At 49.2% G+C, this 19,333-nt stretch overlaps 8 protein-coding genes across 9 annotated transcripts; 6 read left to right on the top strand and 2 right to left on the bottom strand.

The window, feature by feature from the left end:
• Positions 1-105: 105 nt before the first annotated feature.
• ONS95_010304 (uncharacterized protein) lies at positions 106-1,105 on the top strand (the record flags this gene model as incomplete). Its single annotated transcript, XM_058503891.1, has 5 exons — positions 106-289; positions 339-454; positions 509-679; positions 727-853; positions 908-1,105. 5 exons carry the CDS (start codon positions 106-108, stop codon positions 1,003-1,005), a joined length of 696 nt encoding a protein of 231 aa, XP_058360604.1. The 3' UTR covers positions 1,006-1,105.
• Positions 1,106-1,202: 97 nt separating this feature from the next.
• On the top strand, positions 1,203-1,736 carry ONS95_010303 (uncharacterized protein; the record flags this gene model as incomplete). The annotated part of the gene is made up of 2 exons (XM_058503890.1): positions 1,203-1,359; positions 1,417-1,736. The coding sequence occupies 2 exons, from the start codon at positions 1,203-1,205 to the stop codon at positions 1,734-1,736; spliced, it is 477 nt and encodes a 158-aa protein (XP_058360603.1).
• ONS95_010302 (uncharacterized protein) lies at positions 1,705-2,396 on the top strand. The gene is made up of 2 exons (XM_058503889.1): positions 1,705-2,186; positions 2,233-2,396. Exons 1-2 carry the CDS (start codon positions 1,764-1,766, stop codon positions 2,284-2,286), a joined length of 477 nt encoding a protein of 158 aa, XP_058360602.1. The 5' UTR covers positions 1,705-1,763; the 3' UTR covers positions 2,287-2,396.
• Positions 2,397-3,569: 1,173 nt separating this feature from the next.
• On the top strand, positions 3,570-9,932 carry ONS95_010301 (uncharacterized protein). Of its 2 annotated transcripts, XM_058503887.1 has the most exons (7): positions 3,597-3,816; positions 3,875-5,288; positions 5,335-6,495; positions 6,545-6,953; positions 7,017-7,724; positions 7,773-9,779; positions 9,857-9,932. In XM_058503887.1, exons 2-5 carry the CDS (start codon positions 4,149-4,151, stop codon positions 7,157-7,159), a joined length of 2,853 nt encoding a protein of 950 aa, XP_058360600.1. In that variant the 5' UTR covers positions 3,597-3,816; positions 3,875-4,148; the 3' UTR covers positions 7,160-7,724; positions 7,773-9,779; positions 9,857-9,932. The 2 variants fall into 2 exon arrangements, with proteins under 2 accessions (XP_058360601.1, XP_058360600.1); XM_058503888.1 differs by lacking the exon at positions 9,857-9,932 and having other exon boundaries at positions 3,570-3,816; positions 3,875-6,495; positions 6,545-6,958; positions 7,017-8,397.
• PIL1 (Eisosome core component) lies at positions 9,542-11,263 on the top strand (the record flags this gene model as incomplete). The annotated part of the gene is made up of 5 exons (XM_058503886.1): positions 9,542-9,779; positions 9,857-9,932; positions 10,213-10,346; positions 10,398-10,581; positions 10,629-11,263. Exons 1-5 carry the CDS (start codon positions 9,738-9,740, stop codon positions 11,261-11,263), a joined length of 1,071 nt encoding a protein of 356 aa, XP_058360599.1. The 5' UTR covers positions 9,542-9,737.
• A 768-nt stretch (positions 11,264-12,031) lies between these two features.
• ONS95_010299 (uncharacterized protein) lies at positions 12,032-12,596 on the bottom strand (the record flags this gene model as incomplete). Its single annotated transcript, XM_058503885.1, has 2 exons — positions 12,032-12,391; positions 12,486-12,596. 2 exons carry the CDS (start codon positions 12,594-12,596, stop codon positions 12,032-12,034), a joined length of 471 nt encoding a protein of 156 aa, XP_058360598.1.
• A 424-nt stretch (positions 12,597-13,020) lies between these two features.
• On the top strand, positions 13,021-16,908 carry RAD2 (DNA repair protein rad2; the record flags this gene model as incomplete). The annotated part of the gene is made up of 1 exon (XM_058503884.1): positions 13,021-16,908. The coding sequence occupies one exon, from the start codon at positions 13,021-13,023 to the stop codon at positions 16,906-16,908; it is 3,888 nt and encodes a 1,295-aa protein (XP_058360597.1).
• A 912-nt stretch (positions 16,909-17,820) lies between these two features.
• ONS95_010297 (uncharacterized protein) lies at positions 17,821-19,119 on the bottom strand. The gene is made up of 3 exons (XM_058503883.1): positions 18,492-19,119; positions 18,163-18,385; positions 17,821-18,099 (listed from the first exon to the last, which is right to left on the bottom strand). Exons 1-3 carry the CDS (start codon positions 18,700-18,702, stop codon positions 18,015-18,017), a joined length of 519 nt encoding a protein of 172 aa, XP_058360596.1. The 5' UTR covers positions 18,703-19,119; the 3' UTR covers positions 17,821-18,014.
• Between the last annotated feature and the right edge of the window lie 214 nt (positions 19,120-19,333).

Raw genomic sequence — 19,333 nt, 5'->3', positions numbered from 1 at the left:
CCTCAAAGAATAGCGCTTATCAAAGGTTACATCCAAATAATGGCTATAAATTCCCGAGACGATCCCCTTATTCTGGCTTCCTCGGGCATCGACTAAAATTCCAAAATGACAATCCCGCTCACTTGCGTCCTTCTATTGCTTTTGCATGGTGTGCTTGGCGGTCCTTTAGGGAAGTATGCTCGGGTCGTGGATTCTAAGACAGCAGCCAATACAACTTACGACTTCATTATTGTCGGTGCAGGAATTGGAGGGTTGACCGTTGCTGATCGACTTACCGAAAAGCCAAACAGTGAGTTTGAATGAAGTGGAGATTTCAACTCACTCCTAACAAAACGCAGCATCCGTATTGGTTGTGGAGTATGGTCCCTTTGATCAAGGAGAAGATTCTGTTCTGGTTCCTGGATCATATTTCCCTGTCCCATATTTCTGGCCAAATATTTTCAGTACCCCGCAGGTCAGTTTTTCTGTACCATACCAAGTACGTTTCGCTTTTACTGATGTAATGAAGCGAGGGCTCAACAATGGCACATACTTCGTTCCAATGGGCCGAGTAGTTGGAGGTGGATCCACGATCAACGCGATGTTCTTCCTTCGCTGCCCAGCAGTGGATTACAACTCCTGGGAAGAACTCGGAAATCGTGGCTGGGGATGGGAAGATCTCCTCCCGTATTTCAAGAAAGCAAGTAGAAGTGTTTTACCGAGACTACAACTGCTAACGGCCTTCAGAGTGAAACTTTCACCCCTCCAGAAGCAGCATTCGCGAAGAAGTACAACATTACTTGGGACAGCTCATACCACGGCAACAACGGTCCTGTACAAGCAAGTTACGCTCCATACGGTTATCAATCCAGTGGTAAGACACCTTTCAGATTCTCTTGTTTCTTTGAAGTGCTGACAGCCATGTGAGCAAACTTCTGGAATGCCGCAACAGATCTTGGAATAGCCCCTCGAAGAGATCCCAATGCAGAGACGCTACTGGGCTCTTCTGGCTCCTCAAAGCTCTAGATCCAGTCGCTAGAATCAGATCTTATTCAAAGACTGTCCACTACGATCGAATCAAGAGTTCTCGACCTAATTATCATTTATTGCCTGGGCATGCAGTCACCAAAGTTCTTTTTCGTGGAAAAACAGCTGTTGGTGTTGAGTATCTTTCGCCTGCTAGCGGAGAAATACAATTGGCCAAAGCCACAAAAGAGGTCATAATGGCTGCAGGAGCTGTTCACTCACCACAAATACTTCAGCTTTCAGGCATTGGGCCTAAAGCGTTACTGCAGCGCTTCGGTATCAAAGTCGTCGTTGATCTTCCAGGTGTCGGACAAAACTTCCAGGATCATCTTGACCTAAAAGTAGATTACACTTGTCAGTTCTCTTTGATATCCTTCATGATCTTGACATTTTGTTGACAGAGATTTCCAGTCACTTCCAACATCGAGCCGAATGGTGGCAGCTTGAACACCAATTCCACCTATGATGCAGAACAAAGAGCCCTATACGATGCATCTCGCGAGGGAGCGTATACCCTCACCCGAGGAACAGGAAATAATATCGCTCTTCTCCCACTCAAGAATGCTACTTTGAACTGGGAGCCAATAATCAGCCTCGCTAAGTCCCAAGACCCCGCGTCTATCCTCCCACCAAATACTCACCCTTCCGTCGTCAAAGGCTACGCCGCTCAGAGAAAGTTGTTATTCAAACATTATTCATCTTCAAAGACAGCAATTGGTAGCCTGAGCTAGAACACTGGAACCCAGACAACAATTTATATGATCAAACCACTGAGTCGAGGATCGATTGCTATAAATTCCACAAACATCCTCGACAATCCACTCATCGACTATGGTGCTTTGACAGATCCAACCGATATCGAACTTGTCCTATCACTCTTCTCAAAGAACAGACAAATCATGGCCCAACCCTCAATGCAAGTTCTCGGTCCCACAGAGATCAGCCCTGGAGCAAACATCACCAGTGACGAAGACCTGAAAGCCAAGTTCAGAACGTTGATCAACCCTTCCAATGCACATGAATGCTGCACTTTGCCAATGATGAAGTTGGAGCTTGGCGGTGTTGTTGATGATGAGTTGGTAGTCTATGGCGTGAAAGGATTGAGTGTGGCTGATGCGAGTTTTATGCCTATTACTCCTGCGAGTGCGCCATCGGCTACGATCTATGCTGCTGGTGAAAAAGTGAGTTGGAGCGAGGAAGTCGTGGAATGCAACTGACAGTCTTTAGGCTGCGGATCTGATCAAGAAGCGACATGGCCCACCACCATTTGACAGAAAATAACAACAGAACTTGTGGAGAGGGAACAGCCAGCATTGAAGTCATAATTGATATCGTACCTGGTAGTTGGGCTGCGGCGTGTGTACAGATAGCCTCGTAATGATGGGATTTCTTCATACCTGACGCACCATCTGCTGGCTGGAGCAACAGTGGTCTACATACATTTTGAGATTTCGGCATATGACCTATTTCTGTTAATCTTCCATTCAGCTCCTGCTCGGGCCAGAATCCGACGAAGTTCCATCTTCAAAGTCACCCGCGTGCTAGCGCACTTAAGTGATATTCGGATACGACATATTGTAACGACAATACTTCGCATTTGCGAGGACTGTCCTATATCACTTTGTATTCTTTCGGATAGTCTCATATCACTACATGAGGGGATATGAAATATCCTACATGTAATTGCGAACACTGGGGACCTCGGAATCCTTTGTTCGGGAGTAACCTTTGATGGCTGCTACCCTGTGGCAACTAGGCACGATATCAAACTTCAAAAAACTTTCTAGGCCTAGAAAAGGTCTCCGAGCCCATGGTTCACCCCCAGGTCCACAGACTTTGACTGGTGCCAAGAGTTCGAGCCTGTAGTGATACCAAGATAGGGTATGAAACTCCGCAAAAGTAACATAGATACATGGGATGACTGCAGGGGAAAGATTCTGCGGTGTGGAGATCCGCTTTGCCTTGCATCGATATCCGTATCATAATGCTAACTCAAGCGGAACATTTTCTTCCAGCAAGATGAAGCAGCATAGCAAAGTGACTTGAGACAGAACGCTGCAAGCCCCTGGATGCAGTGGTGAGAATGCATGAGTGTCTGCGAGACTGCAGCGCTGCACTTCAATTTGTCAGGCTTGCAGGATACCCGCAATCATGCTGAAGATGCCGGCCGTAACTCCACCTGTGGCTTGCATGCCCATGCAGGCTTTCAGCTGCCTTAAGCCACGAATCACAGAATCTTCAGCAGCGGCAGCAGCATAGCACAGAACTACGGTAGCACTCTCTGCGGGCGTGGGTGGCAGCAGACATGAGAGACAAAGCGCAAATGGGTAACAAAGTGTAGATTTGAGTGGCAAATATATCAGACTTAACTAAAGAGATGTCGCGAAAGGTACCTACTAGCATCGACCTATATCGTAGTGTTTGTCTATCGAAGAAAGACTGCGATGAGGAGTGGATAATATGATCGTCGTTATGTAATCAGGTTATGCAGACCGCGTGGAATTATGCTTGCTGTGCGACTTGTGCACAAGAATTTCTCTGCTCCCTGCCCACCTTTTCCAGCAAGCGGACCCAATCCAGGACGACCTGCTCCTATTCCAACTGCCCAGCCATGCTGCGCTGCACTGCACCTCCAGAGTGCTGAGAGCCTTCCGCAAATCATCGACTCTCGCTTCCGATATGATCTTCTTCTTCTTATAATCATTCTTGGGGAGGCATAGCAGCAACTGCGCTGGTTGTGAGGGTGGAGGGCTATTTGCTGGTGGAGGCGGGAGACGCTGCTGTCGCGTACCTTATTGCGCGCGTCCATAGGTAGGAACACTCATGTTCACCTCACCAAGCCCAGCACTTATGACTCTAAACACTTCAGGTCACCCCTTCATAGAAGTGTAGAACCAGCCTTACCTTATGGTGTCTCCAGCCGCCTTTTCCACCGGTCTGCTCTGAAACAGGACTCACGACGGCCTCACAGAGAGCCTATCACGTGATAGCGAATTGACGTTCAACAACTTGGAAGACTCTATCCATTTCCTGCTCTACGCCAGGATAAAGGTCCTGCGACCGGCCATTAAAGGCTAAGACAAGGACGTTATATTGCTCTGACAGCAGCGGGCATCTTGAATCTAGAGAGCATCTCCGGCCATATGGCCTTTCAACGCCCACTTCCTCTTGTCATTGATCTGCTTAGTAGTGATGATGATGACGACTTTCCACCTCCACGTAGACGACCTCTTGTCAGACATACAGATCCTATTGACCTGCGAACACCGTCTCCTCCCTCTCGTCCACAACGCACTGGTGCCTCCAATGCTGGTACGCAGGCTGAGGAACCATCCACGACGATCTCCAATTTTGCTCATGCTACACCCCAAAGATTTGGAAGGATCACTGCAACACCAGCCGTAAAGTTCTCTCCCGCTTCACCGACCCAAGCATATTCCTCGAAGCCTTCACCACATACACATTTCCAACCAACGTTCACACCAACTCGGGGCTCACCAGGAAATCCTACAGAGCCAGTCAACAAGGAGTTAAAATTTTACGATCTACCTCTTGGAGTATCTCCTCCACATGCGCCCAAAATAAGAGAGCCTCTCGCCTCTGGTTCAAGGGGTACTCCAGATCCAGCTTTCAACCAAGCCCCTAAGCCTACAGAGGCTGTCCCACGAAATGTTGTTGGAGAACATTCTCTGATGTATCGATCCAGATCTGAAGCCAAGGATGACAGGGATGAAGATCTGGACCAGGGCGAAGATGAGTATCAGGAAGAAGATGAAGATAGCAGTCACGATGAAGACAAGGACCAGAATGAAGATGACAAGATGGAAGGCATCTTCTCTTCCCAGAGCCAGATGCCTCCAACTGGCTCTCCTTCCAAACAGTCAAACAGCGAACGGAGATCACGAAATGACAATTCTTCAATTGGCTCAACATCGCCACTTATTACTCGTCTACAACAGAAAAAGCAGAAACAAATCGTTGGAGAGTCTTTGTCAGAACGTGGAAGTCAGTCTCCCAGGAAACGCATGGCGCAACTAGCCAAGTTTGACACACAAAAGGATGCGTTTGACTTGGATGACCGATTGCGTGGGTTTTTGCAAGGCATGAGAGATGGCCACGCGTTGTCCACAAGATATGTTTTGGCCGATGCACGAATGGCTGCTCTGGAGAGGAATTCTCGGGCAGTAGACAAAATCTCGCCTTTTGCCTTTATGGCCTCTGTGGTATTAGAGCCGGGAGCCCAAGCACCAGATGGTACGACAAGGGACGTTCTCTATCACTACGTAAGTAATCCGCCCCAATATTCCTATGCTTTACTGAATCTCGAAGCCTGTCCAGAAGAGCGGCAAGCTGGGCAAAGGTAAGAGCACGCTTTTCGCTAAACAGGTGTTTGGTGACGCTCCTCGAGTACCAAAGTACAGTTCGCATATGAATGTTCGGCGCAATATCCTTAAGGCAGATGATGAGAAGTTGAAATTCATACCGTTCTTAGGCGACTCTGGAACGAGAAATGAAGCCAACTTCAGCCGACTTGTCAAGGAGCTGGAACAAGTCTACAGTCCCCGGAGTTCCGTTACCAGCCGTGAAACAGAGGAAATTTCTCGTATTCGACAGTATCTGCCGATGTGGCTGGAAGAACTTCAACTTGGCTTTGACTTGCAAGCACTCAAACATTACCTTCTACTGCAAAACGAGGAGAGCGGTGAACTTGGCATAGACCGCCGCCAGCGGAGATTACTCCTGGAATCTTTTGGTGGGCCACTAGATTATCGCATAGGAGAAGCTGCTAGCAACTTTTGTGATGCTTTCGAGACAGTATTCGATATCGAGACACAGGATGTCGTTCTCCCAGCTAGTCTGTTGAAGGAAATGATTGAAAGTGCGACCAAGAAGCCCAACCCTACCTCAAATCGGATTGGGACATACGCAGATCTTACGTGTTTGATATGTGCAGCGATCGATTGTCCGACACATGGGGATTTTCTTCATGAGCCGATAAACTTCAGCGATGTTGACGATGAGGCCCCTCAAGGACCACCTGAAATGAAATACAATCCGAAGCCTCTCAATCTGAACTATGAAGATACGCTCCGTCGATTTAAGCATCAAATTCAGGACGATATTGAACCTCTTCCTCAGAATAAAAAGAAGTCCTGCTCGAATGACTGTTACATGGCTACTGATTTCTCGGATTTGGACTACGAGTTCGACGAGGAGCACCTAGCAATCCTTTCCCAAATGATTGCCACCTACCGACATCCCAACTACCGATCTTGCTATATAGCTTATGCTCTAAATATTCCCTGCTGGACTGTTTGGGCTGAAATTCAGCAGTACGAGAGCGAGCATCACGCAGAGGAAATCGAGGAACCTCCTCATGGACGGCCCAAGAAACTTGAATGGTATGACAACAAGAGGAAGGCCCTCCGAGGAGACTTGAATGATTACACAGATGCACATAAGCATGCAGAGAGAAAACAAGTAGTTGCTGTGAGTGATAATATCTCCCTTTGATGTATTTTACTGACCCAGAAAACAGTGTGGACACCCAGGACCTTGTATCGCTCGGCCAGGCGATGACGAGACTTCATGCCCATGCGCCACCGCAAATCTTTTGTGCGAGAGCTTCTGCGGCTGCTCAGACGACTGCCCAAGAAGGTTTACCGGCTGCTCTTGTCTGGCGTTTGGCCTGTCCTGTACATCAGACAGCTGTATCTGTATTAAAATGAATAGGGAATGTGGTCCAGAATGCGGCTCTTGCGGAGCACTAGCCCGTATCAACCCAGCCAACAAGTACGATGATGCACTCTTCACAACAGGCTGTCAGAATATCTATCTGCAACGAGGCGTTTCTAAAGCGATGGTTATGGGTGAGAGTCAGCTTGTAGGGTTCGGACTGTACCTAGCAGAACCAGTGAAGAAAGGCGATTATCTCAGCGAGTATTCTGGTGAAGTAAATCAAAAATCCTTCGCGAAATGACACCTGAGCTTGCACTAACATCTCGCCCCAGAACATCTCATCCGAAGAGGCCGACCGAAGAGGCATAGTCTACGACCGCAAACTCCTTTCTTTTCTATTCGACCTCAACAAAGAGCGCGTAATCGACGCCGCGCGCCTTGGAAACAAAACTCGCTTCATCAATCACAGCGGTAGCGCCACTGACGGGCTCAATTGCGAGGCGAAGATCGTCCTCGTCAATGGCGAACACCGCATCAAATTCTTCGCTCTCCGCGACATCGACGTCGGCGAGGAACTCCTCTTTAATTATGGGGAGAAATTCGCGAAGAAGCAGGGACTCAATAAGACCTTGCCGAAGGCACAGGCTGGAGGTAAACGTGGTGTCCTGGAGGGAGAGGAGGCCCTGGATGCGCTGGATGGGATGGATCAGAGGAAGAAGGGGTCGAGGGAGAAGATCAGTGCTATTCGTGGCGGTGGCAAGGCGGGGGATAAGAAGGGAAGGGGGTGTAAGATGCGGAAGACTGCTGCGCCGATGGGACCGGTTGTGGAAGAGAACACCAATGCTGCTGAGACTGAGGAGGATGCTGAGGAGGATGACGACGATGGATCTGTGAGGCCGAGAAGGAAGAGGTTCAGACCGACGAGATACACTCGGTGATTGATCCATGGGCTGTGGTGGTGAACCGCTAGTCTTAGGAGCAAGATTACCAGTGATCCAGCTTACTATACATAAGCGTAACCGATTCTTCTGAGCGTAGAGGTACGATTTTGCTAAATGCTGTTCTATGTCTCTTGACCTTTCCAGTAGGAAACTCGCTTGCAAGGACATCAGTTGGTCCGACAATGGAAAATTCATGGGTAGAACCCATTCTGACGACGCCATGGGCAAAGATACAATGTCCGATTAAGACGCTTCCAAAACACGAAAGTCCGACGTTTTCCCCATGATACTTTGTTTCATATGCTCTGAAAATAGCTAATCAGCAATTGCATACCGAGATATCGAATGATTGTCTTTGGACTTCCGATCGTTATTCAGTGAAGCTTAACGCGCAGCAAATTCTCTCGATTGGCCACACCTGGCCAATAAATACTGCCTCTTCGGATATGAATAGTAAGTAAACATAGATGAGTCAATAAATATACCTCGAGCTTCCCATCCCCATTCCCATACCCAAACTCGGAGCCAGAAAACACCCAAACGAGCCACCTTGGATGATCGACGGCAGTCGTTCATCCGACACGTGACCCTGCTTCCCGGCTGATCAACAATGGAAGTTGGAACACCTGCCTGCCTGCAGGTGCAGCCATTACCTGAAGTAGTCAGGTACAGCACAGCCACTACACTACGGGGACTAGAGTAACATCGCCGGACTATCTGGCCATCCCAAACCCATCCAAGACTAGGTAACACCACTAAGTCACCATTTGCCTGGATTCAAGATTAAGGTAAGATTAAGATTGCTTCATTATTTGCCAAAACGTCGTGTGGTTCGAAAACGGTGACGTAGCGTCGTCAGTCACCGACGTACCGTAGTACTGTAGTACAGTAGTGGCGTTTGTTGTCTGGTCTCGGATGTTGTTTCGATGTGTACCGAGCCGAACAGAACAGAACAGAACAGAGCAGAGCAGTAAGTTCTTACAGTACAGTAACAGGTGGGGGAAGGTCTAGATGCTACTGTACTGTACCAACCTGCGGAGGCAGATACCCTAAGGCGGCCTGATAAGTAGAAAACTGTGGAGCCGGATGGAGCAGAAGACTCGGGAGGGCAGGGCAGGGCATATATCCTGGCGGAGATCATGATGGATGCGGCCAGAGCCAGAGGATGCTGGGGATGTCTAGATCGGGTGGACGTTTCATGGTGTTCGTGCTGTGTTTGTGCATGGTAATTTACAATAATGGCAGCTCGGGCAGCTACTGTTCAAGTCCCGAGACGCAAGGAACGGGACTTGAAAGAAGGGAGCAAGACGGAATCAATAATAATCGAAGTCGGAACTGGAACTGGAACTGGAACTGGAACTGGAAGAGCATGGCAATTGGCACGGCATGGCGTTGAGCTCTTGCTCCATCCTCCTCCATTATTGGCTGCTACTGTTATACTGTACTGTACTGTACTATACTGTACTGTACTTGATTTGCCCGGCGCTGCTCTCGTGCGTCAACGATTGTTTTGTTCCACATCCGGCTGGTTCTGGTTCTGGTTCTGGTTCTGGTTCTGGTTCTGGTTCGGCACTGCACTGCACTGCACTGCACTGCGCTGCGCTGCACGGAGTCTAGCGGGTTGCTTAGTTGCTGCACTGGCTTCTTCTGGGTGCTGGGTAACCTTCCAATTAGGCTACGAGTACCAGTACTCGTGCTGTAAGTAGTTAGTGCTGGGATGAGAGGCCACCTCCTACGTCATCGCTACAGTATCCTGGTTGCTCGGCTGCGAGCCTGCGACTGGTGACGCTCGACGGGGACGGGCACAGGCACACGCAGCTAAGAGCTCCCTCTCCCTCCTAAATAACAGAGAGGTCGCAACAGCCGCCTCTTCTACTCCCCTTCCTCTTCCTCTTCTCTTCTCTTCTCCTCTTCATAACAAAACAAAACAACTCCTCCTGATCACTGCTCAGCCATCATATCACATCATATCATCTTTGATACCCACGATCACTCCGCTCTGCTCCGCTCTGCTCTGCTCTGCTCTGCTCTGCTCTGCTGTGATAACCTAGAGTCTTCCAACAGCTATCCACACCGGTCGTCAGCTTTGCGCATTCCGCAGCTTCCGTCAACATGCACCGCACTTATTCTATGAGACAATCGCGGGCTCCTACTGTATGTATATCCTCACCATCTGCAGTGGCTAGGCGTGCAGAGGACTTTCGGAGCTGTTGCTAATTGATCCGCCGTAGGCCTCGCAACTCCAGAACCCTCCCCCACCAGCCTCCAGCACAAAGGCAGGCAGACTCTTCGGAAAAGGTGGACTCGGTCAGTACATTTCCTATGACGTGGACGAACTTTTAATTCCTTCCGTCTTACATGCTGGCATAATTGGGTAGACTGGGGATGAGACGCGACAGTTGTGGCTATTGAGCTCCATTCCAGGAAAAAAGTGGCATGATTGCAATCAAATGTTCTTGTATTTTCCTCGACCTCGACTTCAAGCTTCTAGCAAGAGTCGCTCCTCCTCGATTCTAGTCGCCACAATGATGTGCCACGTCTCTGTACACTATTTACGACAGCACTTTGCTGACGTTTATTATTATAGGTCATGCTCTCCGACGTCAAACCGCCGGCCAATTCGGCCCAGATCTTGCAAAGAAGCTCTCTCAGCTGGTGAAGATGGAGAAGAATGTTATGCGCAGCATGGAGCAAGTCGGCCGCGAGCGCATGGAAGTTGCTGTAAGTTGCGAAATATAGCCGCATCTTGACCTCATTCTAACTGTTTTCCAGCAACAACTCTCCATCTGGGGTGAAGCTTGTGATGACGATGTGTCGGATGTCACGGATAAGCTTGGTGTTTTGATCTACGAGATCGGCGAGCTTGAGGACCAGTACATTGACCGTTATGATCAATACCGTGTTACTATCAAGTCGATCCGTAACATTGAGGCATCCGTTCAACCCAGCAGAGACCGTAGGTTACACGACAGCAATCATCTTCTCTACTAATGACGTGGATAGGCAAGCAAAAGATCACTGATCAGATCGCCCAACTCAAGTACAAGGAGCCAAACTCCCCCAAGATTGTCGTTCTCGAGCAGGAACTTGTCCGTGCTGAAGCTGAGTCGCTGGTCGCGGAGGCGCAACTCTCAAACATCACCCGCGAGAAGCTAAAGGCTGCCTATACCTACCAGTTCGATGCTCTCCGTGAGCACTGCGAGAAGCTTGCCATCATTGCTGGGTACGGAAAGCACCTGTTGGAGCTCGTCGATGATACTCCTGTTACCCCAGGTGAGACTCGTGCCGCATATGATGGATATGAAGCGTCCAAAGCAATCATCCAAGACTGTGAGGATGCTCTCACCAATTGGGTTACCGCCAACGCCAAGGTTTCTTCCACCCTCTCTACTCGCGCCCGTACCCTTTCCCAACGTCGCCGCAACAATATCCAGCGCAATGCCGAGGGTCATGATCTTACTGGCCAGGACGCACCTCTGAACGATCGAGACTCCTGGCTCCCAGCGAGCGCTCACAAAGGCGAGGAGTATGACGATGAGGATGAAGAGGAGGAGGAGGAGGTTGGTGCACCATCTATCCAAGACAGCACTGTCAACGGCGAGAACGCTCGCGGTCGTCAGGAGACTGTCGTCGCATAAATCTGTTTCCACTTTCTTTAGCAATGATGCAATGTGCAGAGCATTGCATTGGATTGCGCTGGTGTTTTCCAGGGGTGGGAGTCGGACTTGGACTGGTGGCGGTTTATTCCCAGGATTTCCTTTTCATGAAAGAAAAGAAATGCGCTTTTTCGATGTGCTATGCTTGATGCTTGCAAGGACGAGGAAGAGGCTTGATATGTGGTGGTAATACGTAATTTGGAGGCAATGAGAATAGGAATTGGACTTGAAGGATGTGTCTTATATTTGTAGGGGTATGCTGTTACTCGTAATAAGCACGTTGATCTCTGGCGCGTCCATTTATTCTTAAAAAATGTGACCTGAATAGTCTCCGAGAAGAGTTGCTTCGAACCAACGTTTCAAAACATTTCTCAGCTGTTGCCACTGCTCCTATGCAATCCGGCCTAGCAGGTCAAGTCTTACATCCGGCCAATGCATACGTCGTTCCGCATGTATAAATCTCCCAAGTCCAGGTATCTTGTCCAACAAGCTCCCACATCTCGATACATGGCTTTATCGACTCTTCTCCGTGTCCATGCATCGTTCCGTTAGCACACGAAATGTATCAATCATCTAATCAGCCTAGCTACTGATCTCCCTTCCACGTCCAAGCATCGATGCGGCCATGTCTTTAGACCTCAGAAGGCGGCAAAGCTCTGCGTCGACCACAAAGCCTGACGATGCTTGTCTATGCCCCTTAAGAAGAGGCTTATTCGCAGTCGGGATCACATTCCCAGGTCATGGCCACACTCAAACCACGTCATTCTCCTCCTTCCAAACACTTCCCGTATCCGGCTCACATACTCTACCCACACAAAACGCCTCTCTACCTTCCTTCTCTCGCGAGCCCTCTCTCGGTGAATCTCTCAACCCCTCACCAACCATCTTCCCACTCCCTGCACCCTTGCCCAGGCCCTTCATCTGGCTCTCAAACTCTTCGACTTCTATCCGTGTGATGTAATCCCCCGGAACGACGACGAGGCCAACGTAGCGGGAGGTCATGTCTTGGACGATTGGGATTGATGAGTTGGTTGTTGAAGGGGAGGGCTTGGGTTTTGGCGGAGCTGGGAGGCGGTATTCGTAAGTTTGGGCGAGGATGATGTTGAGGTCCTGTGAGGGTGGTTAGGATGGTGGTACCCTTGATTAATGTCCGCGGTAGCTGAGAGCGGCCTGAATTTTTGCAGCTTGGACTGGGGATACATACCGAATCGGTGCACTTGAATTGGCCTAGAAACATGCGCGTGTCTGTTGTTGTTATGCGGAGAGTTTTATTGAGGAGGGAGGTGAGGTAAGTTTCTGATTGAGATTTGTCCATTGTTATGCTGGGATTGAGTGTATTGAACAAAGTATATACCAAAGTAGAGTATGTTGCTGGTATATATTGGATGATAGCGGGGTGGTACTTTCAGCGCTGAATTGGAAGCGGATTTGGATTCGGTCATGTGAGACCGCGAGACCGTGTTCGAGTCATCAACGTCATTTGTCATCCAGGCGGGCGACAACAACCCTTCACTTCTGTGGAAGTAAGCAACAGATACAGCCACGGAAGGTGAGGAACGAAAGTAGAATTGCGTGAGAGCATGAGGAGGGCGCATAATGTGCGCGTTCGTTACCTTCCATCTGCATCAACCTCCTTCAAGCCCGCCTTAAGGTAGATAGATGCCCTCCAGACCCAGAACCACAAATACTCTACAAGTTACGACAGGAAGAACATCAATCACCGCTCATCCATCCCAGCCATGGGAGTCACCGGTCTCTGGCCCATCCTCGCTCCCTCTGCCCGCCCAACGCCTCTCCCAACCCTCAACGAAAAACGTCTCGCCGTCGACGCCTCAATCTGGATCTACCAATTCCTCAAAGCAGTTCGCGATAAAGAGGGCAATGCTCTCCGTAACTCGCATGTTGTGGGATTCTTCCGCCGGATCTGTAAACTACTCTTCTTTGGCATCAGGCCCGTTTTTGTCTTCGATGGCGGCGCACCAATCCTCAAACGTCAGACTATACAGGGTCGCAAGAGGAGAAGGGAAGGGAGGAGGGAAGATGCAGTGAGGACAGCGGGGAAACTATTGGCGGTACAGATGAAGAGGAGGGGTGAGGAGGAAGAGGAGAAGAGGAAGAGGGAGGTGAGAAGGGAGAAGGAGAGGGGTGGGAGGCCGGCGATTCAGGATGAAGAGGAAGCCATTCCTGAAGGCGCCGACTTGGTGTATGTCGGCGAGATGGGAATGTCTACCGCCGAGCGCAACAAGAATCGTACATTCCGCAAGACAGACGCATATCATCTCCCCGACCTGACGAATGGAATCGAGGGGATGGGCCAGCCTAACGATCCCAGAATCATGAGTGCGGAAGATCTTGAGGAGTATGCGAGGCAGTTCCATAATGGCGAGGATGTCAATCTGTATGATTTCAGCAAGATTGACTTTAATGGGGAGTTCTTCCTGAGTCTTCCTGCGGGAGACCGATATAATATTCTGAATGCGGCTAGGTTAAGGAGTCGGCTGAGGATGGGCCATAGTAAGGAGCAGCTGGACGGCATGTTTCCAGATCGAATGGCATTCTCAAGATTTCAGATTGATAGGGTTAGGGAGAGGAATGAGCTGACGCAACGATTGATGAATCTAAATGGCATGAACGACTTACCTGGTGTTGGTGGTGGACGGATTGCTGGTGAAAGGGGCAGGGAGTACGTACTGGTCAAGAATGAGGGTGCCGAAGGTGGTTATGCCCTCGGTGTTGTGAGTACGGATAAGGGAGTTGGAGGAAAGGACAAACCCATCGATATCGATGCCATACCCCAGAAGTTCAAGGATGACTCAGAAAGCGAGGACGAATTTGAGGATGTTCCCGTCGAGGGCTTGAACCGGTTACCCCAGCCAAGTACAAGAAACATGCTGAACCTGACGTATACCGAGTTTCGAGCGCAAGAACTTGCTGAGCGAAGGAAAAGGTTCTACGCCCACAAACGTAGAAAGGTTGCTGCACATTCGAGGGAATCGTCTGAAGAAATACCGTTGTCCCAACACAGCCGGACCCTTGCTCCATCGCACGATCCAGATTCATTGTTCATAGACCAAAATCCAGCAGCAGAACTATCATGCGAGAAAGGTCCAGCTTTCGATGAGGAGGAAGAGGATCTCAATAGAGCCATCGCCTTGTCTTTGCAGAAAGATGGAAAGGAAGCCGAGTCCGATGAGGATGATCATCTTAACCGAGCTATTGCCATGTCACTTCAGAAGAATCACGGACCAGAATCTGAACCCGATGAGGAGATGGATTTTGAAGATGTGCCACTGCCAGAATATGAGCAAAAGCCAGCGGCCGAAAGCGCAAAGCCAATCTCGGGGTCGAGTGGAGGCATAATTGCACATATCGTCAACAACAGAGCTAATGCAGCGATGCCCAAGCGAAAAGCTGTTCCTGCTGATGTTGATACCGACAGTGATAGCGATATGGATATGAAAGCCGCGCTAGCCAAAGCCAGGAGGCAGAAGGCTCCTGAGCGGAGAAACCAGCCTGCACCTGTTACTCTGAACAAGAAAAATCCCTTTGATGGCCCTTTACCCTTTGAGAGTCTCGGTTCGATATTCTTCAAGAAATCCAAGCCAGCTGAAAACCATGAGAGCGGAAACGCAAGTCGAGATGGCGAGGATATGGCAGGTGGGTTCGATTGCGAGTCAGAGGAAAATGCGCCGAGAGAGCTGCCACCGTGGCTAGCTGGTGGTGATATAAGGAATCAGGTTGAGTTACAGAAGGAGAGAGATCGTGAACTTAATGCCGAGGATAGAGAACAGGCTGATGAGGAAGAGAGGATGTATAGAAAAGCTTATGGGCCTATTCAGATTGACTCTTCAGACGAGGACAGTGATATTGAGGTCGTGGAAGCGCCAGAGCCGAAAAAGTCTTATGAGAATCTGGAATTGCGTGTAGATGTTGCGGAGTCTAGGCAAGCTTCTTCCCCCAAGAATGCGGGAGAAATTTGGGTAGCAACAATACCGGACCATGCTGCCCCGGAGACCTTTGGAGAGGTTGCTGAAGCTATTAGAGCTGAACCCCCTATGCCAGTTCTCCCTGATAACAGACAGCCATCAGTGGAAGCAATATCCCAGGATATGGAAGCCGAAGAGCTAGAGTGGTCTGAGAGCCATTATGGAGAAACTTCGACGTTGAGGGATGTACTCGATGCAGAGCAGCCGCCCGAGAGGACTGATATCTCCCCGTCGATGTCGGCATCTCCTGAATTTGAAGATGTTGAAATGCTAGTGCCAGAGGTAGCGGATCGGAATAGCCCCCCACTTGCGAGAAGCCAAAGTCCATTTAACGATACTGAAGTGCTGGGTACACTTCCCGCACAACTTTCTCAAGACGACAGTTTTGCTATACGAGAACGTACTGAAATTGACGCTGAGTTTGACGATTTCAGTGATCCTGAGGACGAGGAACTACTCGCTCAACTCGCCGTGGAAGCCGAAACACATGCTCAGTTCGCAAACAGTCTGAATAATCGAACAGAACAAGAAACCCAAGCAACCTTCGAACAAGAACTCAAAGCTTTACGAAACCAACAGAAGAAAGACCGCCGCGATGCAGACGAGGTCACCCAAGTCATGATTACTGAATGCCAAGCTCTTCTTCGACTCTTTGGTATTCCATACATCACAGCTCCGATGGAAGCTGAAGCTCAATGTGCAGAACTCGTTCGTTTGGGCCTTGTTGATGGCGTGGTAACAGATGATTGCGATATTTTTCTCTTTGGAGGCACTCGTGTTTACAAAAACATGTTCAATAGTAACAAGTTCGTCGAGTGCTACCTTTCAACCGACATCGAGAAAGAGCTATCTCTGTCTCGCGATCAACTTATTGCCATTGCCCATCTCCTCGGCTCAGATTACACAGAAGGCCTCCCAGGTGTCGGCCCTGTCACAGCCGTAGAAATTCTCTCCGAATTTCCCGCCTCGACTGGCCTCCAAGAATTCAAGGAGTGGTGGTCAACGGTTCAAATCAATGGCCCACCGATCAACAACGAACCCACCACATTCCGCAAGAAGTTCCGACGTGCACAAGGCACGAAATTATTCCTTCCTCCAACTTTCCCCTCACCAGCAGTTACTGAAGCCTACCTCAAACCAGACGTCGACAGCAACCCTGATGCCTTCGAATGGGGAGTTCCCGATCTTGATCGACTTCGTGAATTCCTCATGGCCACTATAGGATGGACACAAGAACGCACAGACGAAGTCCTCGTCCCCGTTATCAGAGATATGAATCGTCGCGAGCAGGAAGGTACGCAAGCGAACATCACGCGCTACTTCGATGGAGCTGTCGGGACTGGTGTCAATACTGGTGGTGGTGGAGGGGATAGAGTGACGAGTAAACGTATGAAAGATGCCGTAGGGAAGTTGAGGGCTAAGAAGAAGAATTTGCACAAGGAGAAAGATAATCCGTTGGGAAAGACCTTCGCGGAGGTTGGTCAGGAGTGGGCGAAGAAGAATGATTTAGGGTGGACGGAAAGGGAACAGGCCAAGCTTTGGGGGAAAGGCGAGAAGAGGAGGGAGAAGAAGGGTAGGGGAAGGAAGCGGACTGCTGTAGATCTTGAGGAAGAGGATGGGCAAGACGACGGAGCAGACTGAGGACAATGCGGATGAAAACCATGACGAGGAGGCAAGGGTTGTGGCTCTGGGAATAAAGGAAAAGCCTACGGGAGGCGAATTCGGGAATGGAAGTGGACCGGTCAGAGGATATCGAGCCAAGGTTTAGACAGGTAGCACGGCTCATGAAATACGTGTTGTTGCAAAAACTTACGTGGAGCTCAATTGCTGAAGAGCATGCAAGATGTTTCTGACATAATCTTAAGCGAGCCCATTATTTACCATGTCGAGTATAAGATGTGAAGCTGGAAAGTCTGCCTTCAAATTGAATGCCGGCGATTGGTGGTATTAATATGCTGGTATTGAATCGCACCTCTGCCTTGACTGGTAATGACTTACTACTTCATGCAACACTGTGCCGACATTGGCCTGGAAGTGAAATGTTTGGAGTAAGTTTGGCGGATATCTAAGTACTTCTGGTAGCACAATGCCAGCTGGTAGCTTTTGGCGCATGAGTTGGTGTCACTGTTGGTATAGTTTTGGTAGGCAGCAGGCCTGGGACTTTGATCATTTCATCGAGGCTGCAATACGATAACTGCTTTTACCACATCTCTTCACATCTTTATTCTCGCGAGGAGTCAAAATCGATAGAAGTATTGTTTCATGCTCCGATACTGAGGTCATGTTTTGAGTCGGCAAGAAGAAATGTGCGTACGTTAGAACGTATCACTTCAGTAAACCAATGAGTAAATATGACGTGGTCTTTTGAATAGTTTCAAACGTGTTTATGGGACAACTTCACCCTGGCAAAGGACTGGAGGTGCAATATTGGAAACACCAGAGGAAGAATCAGCAAAAAGCGTCTAACAAATGGGAACTTGGCTAGCGGAAGTTGATCCAGAGTGTCTCAGTACGCGAAGTTAGCCGGCAGACGTTGAGGAACAAACATTTGAGGGGATATGTTCTTGGTCGTCATGAGTAGCGAAGTTCTGCAATATGAGGCCATGATAGGAACGAAAGAAGACTTCATGAAAATTGATTACCTCTCTAAGGTTCAGCCACTCTTTGTGGTGGTACATTATTTGTTGGAACCCTTTCTTTGTTTTACAGTAATGCCTCACTCCTTCCCAGTTCACGAGATTCCCCTCTTAGCTGTCCAAGCCTGCACAATTCTCCGAGGTGGTCGTTGTGATACCCTTGTAAGGAGACGGATCTGTCCATATCAAGTTGAAGCTAGAGAGGCCGTCAGCAAGTCGCGCTGCTTAATTGCTCAGGGATCTTCAGGGAAAGACGAACGCATCATCTGGGTAGCTCGGCGGGTTTTTGTCTCCCATAGCCTTCACAATATCCGATAAATTATCATGTTCCCAGCAAATCAAAATGTTTCCTGGGCCGTTATAATCATCAACCAGATCAGCAACGCAATCCGCGTCATCTCGATCACATGAGGTATCAACCGTCAGACCCAAGTCGGTTGCTAGTGGCTGAACTGTCAACAGAGGGCGGGTTCTTTTGCCACCTGTACGAGACTTAGCAAAATGGGCATTGTAATTGGACATCAAAAGAGGCAGTCGTTGTCTATTGTTCGACCGAATTACTTGTTGGGAGAGCAATGGGCTTCTTACTTGACTTGGGCTGCTCAGCAACAATGTAAGCAATGCTATACTCGGAAGACGCCCCGAATACAGTCCTCAGGCACTGAGCTCTTTGCAATCCTTGCGCTGTGAGGCCATTGCTCCCGTCCGCGGGCTTTTCCCCATGGCGGATGAGGTACACTGTCTGTGCCGACGCCAGAGTCACGGCCAAGTACGTGACGGCCAGGCTGGAGAAAGGCATTGTTTACTTTTGGCCCAGTAACAAACCAGCTCGCGGGGGGCGGGCGTGAGAATGAGAATGAGAATGAGAATGGGGAGATACCTAGATACGCCCCTGGGAGTGCAGGGACGTGCCATCCTTTTGTAGTAAATTCGGTATGACGATTGGAAATCCTGGTGGTGGTGTCACTGGTGGACAGGAAGAGTTGGCAGATCAAACGAGCGATCTCCCGCAGCGTAAAGCTTACAGTATCTACCTTAGGCAGGTAAATGACCTACTAATTGCGAGGCTTCCGCCCTTTCGCCTAGTTTTCGCAAACTAGGCGAGGTACAGCGATGTCATAATTGCAGTTGCATAAGGAGCTACTACAGAGAGAGAGAATCTCCTATATAAAGGGGTAGCGTACTCAGTAGTACAGCTTATAGTACTAAGTCTACGCCTATAATCCCCATATTTCTAACAGCCCCCCTATTCTCTATATCTGTAGTAAATAGAGCCTTCTAAAGTAGTATAGCGCTGAATATTCCCGAAGCGACGCTAGAGTATCGCTGAAGTATTACTGATAACTTATATTATATAAGGAGCCTTGATTGTGCCTTATTAACTCCTGTAATATACTAGTATGTATATAGTGCCTACGTCTCCTGTTTTC

Source organism: Cadophora gregata, assembly GCF_030347475.1.
Source record: "Cadophora gregata isolate MNR1 chromosome Unknown scaffold_4, whole genome shotgun sequence".
In the NCBI taxonomy this organism is placed as follows: domain Eukaryota; kingdom Fungi; phylum Ascomycota; class Leotiomycetes; order Helotiales; family Ploettnerulaceae; genus Cadophora; species Cadophora gregata.
The sequence above is the reverse complement of the archived record's forward strand: the minus strand, read 5'-3'. Positions and strand labels throughout refer to the sequence as shown.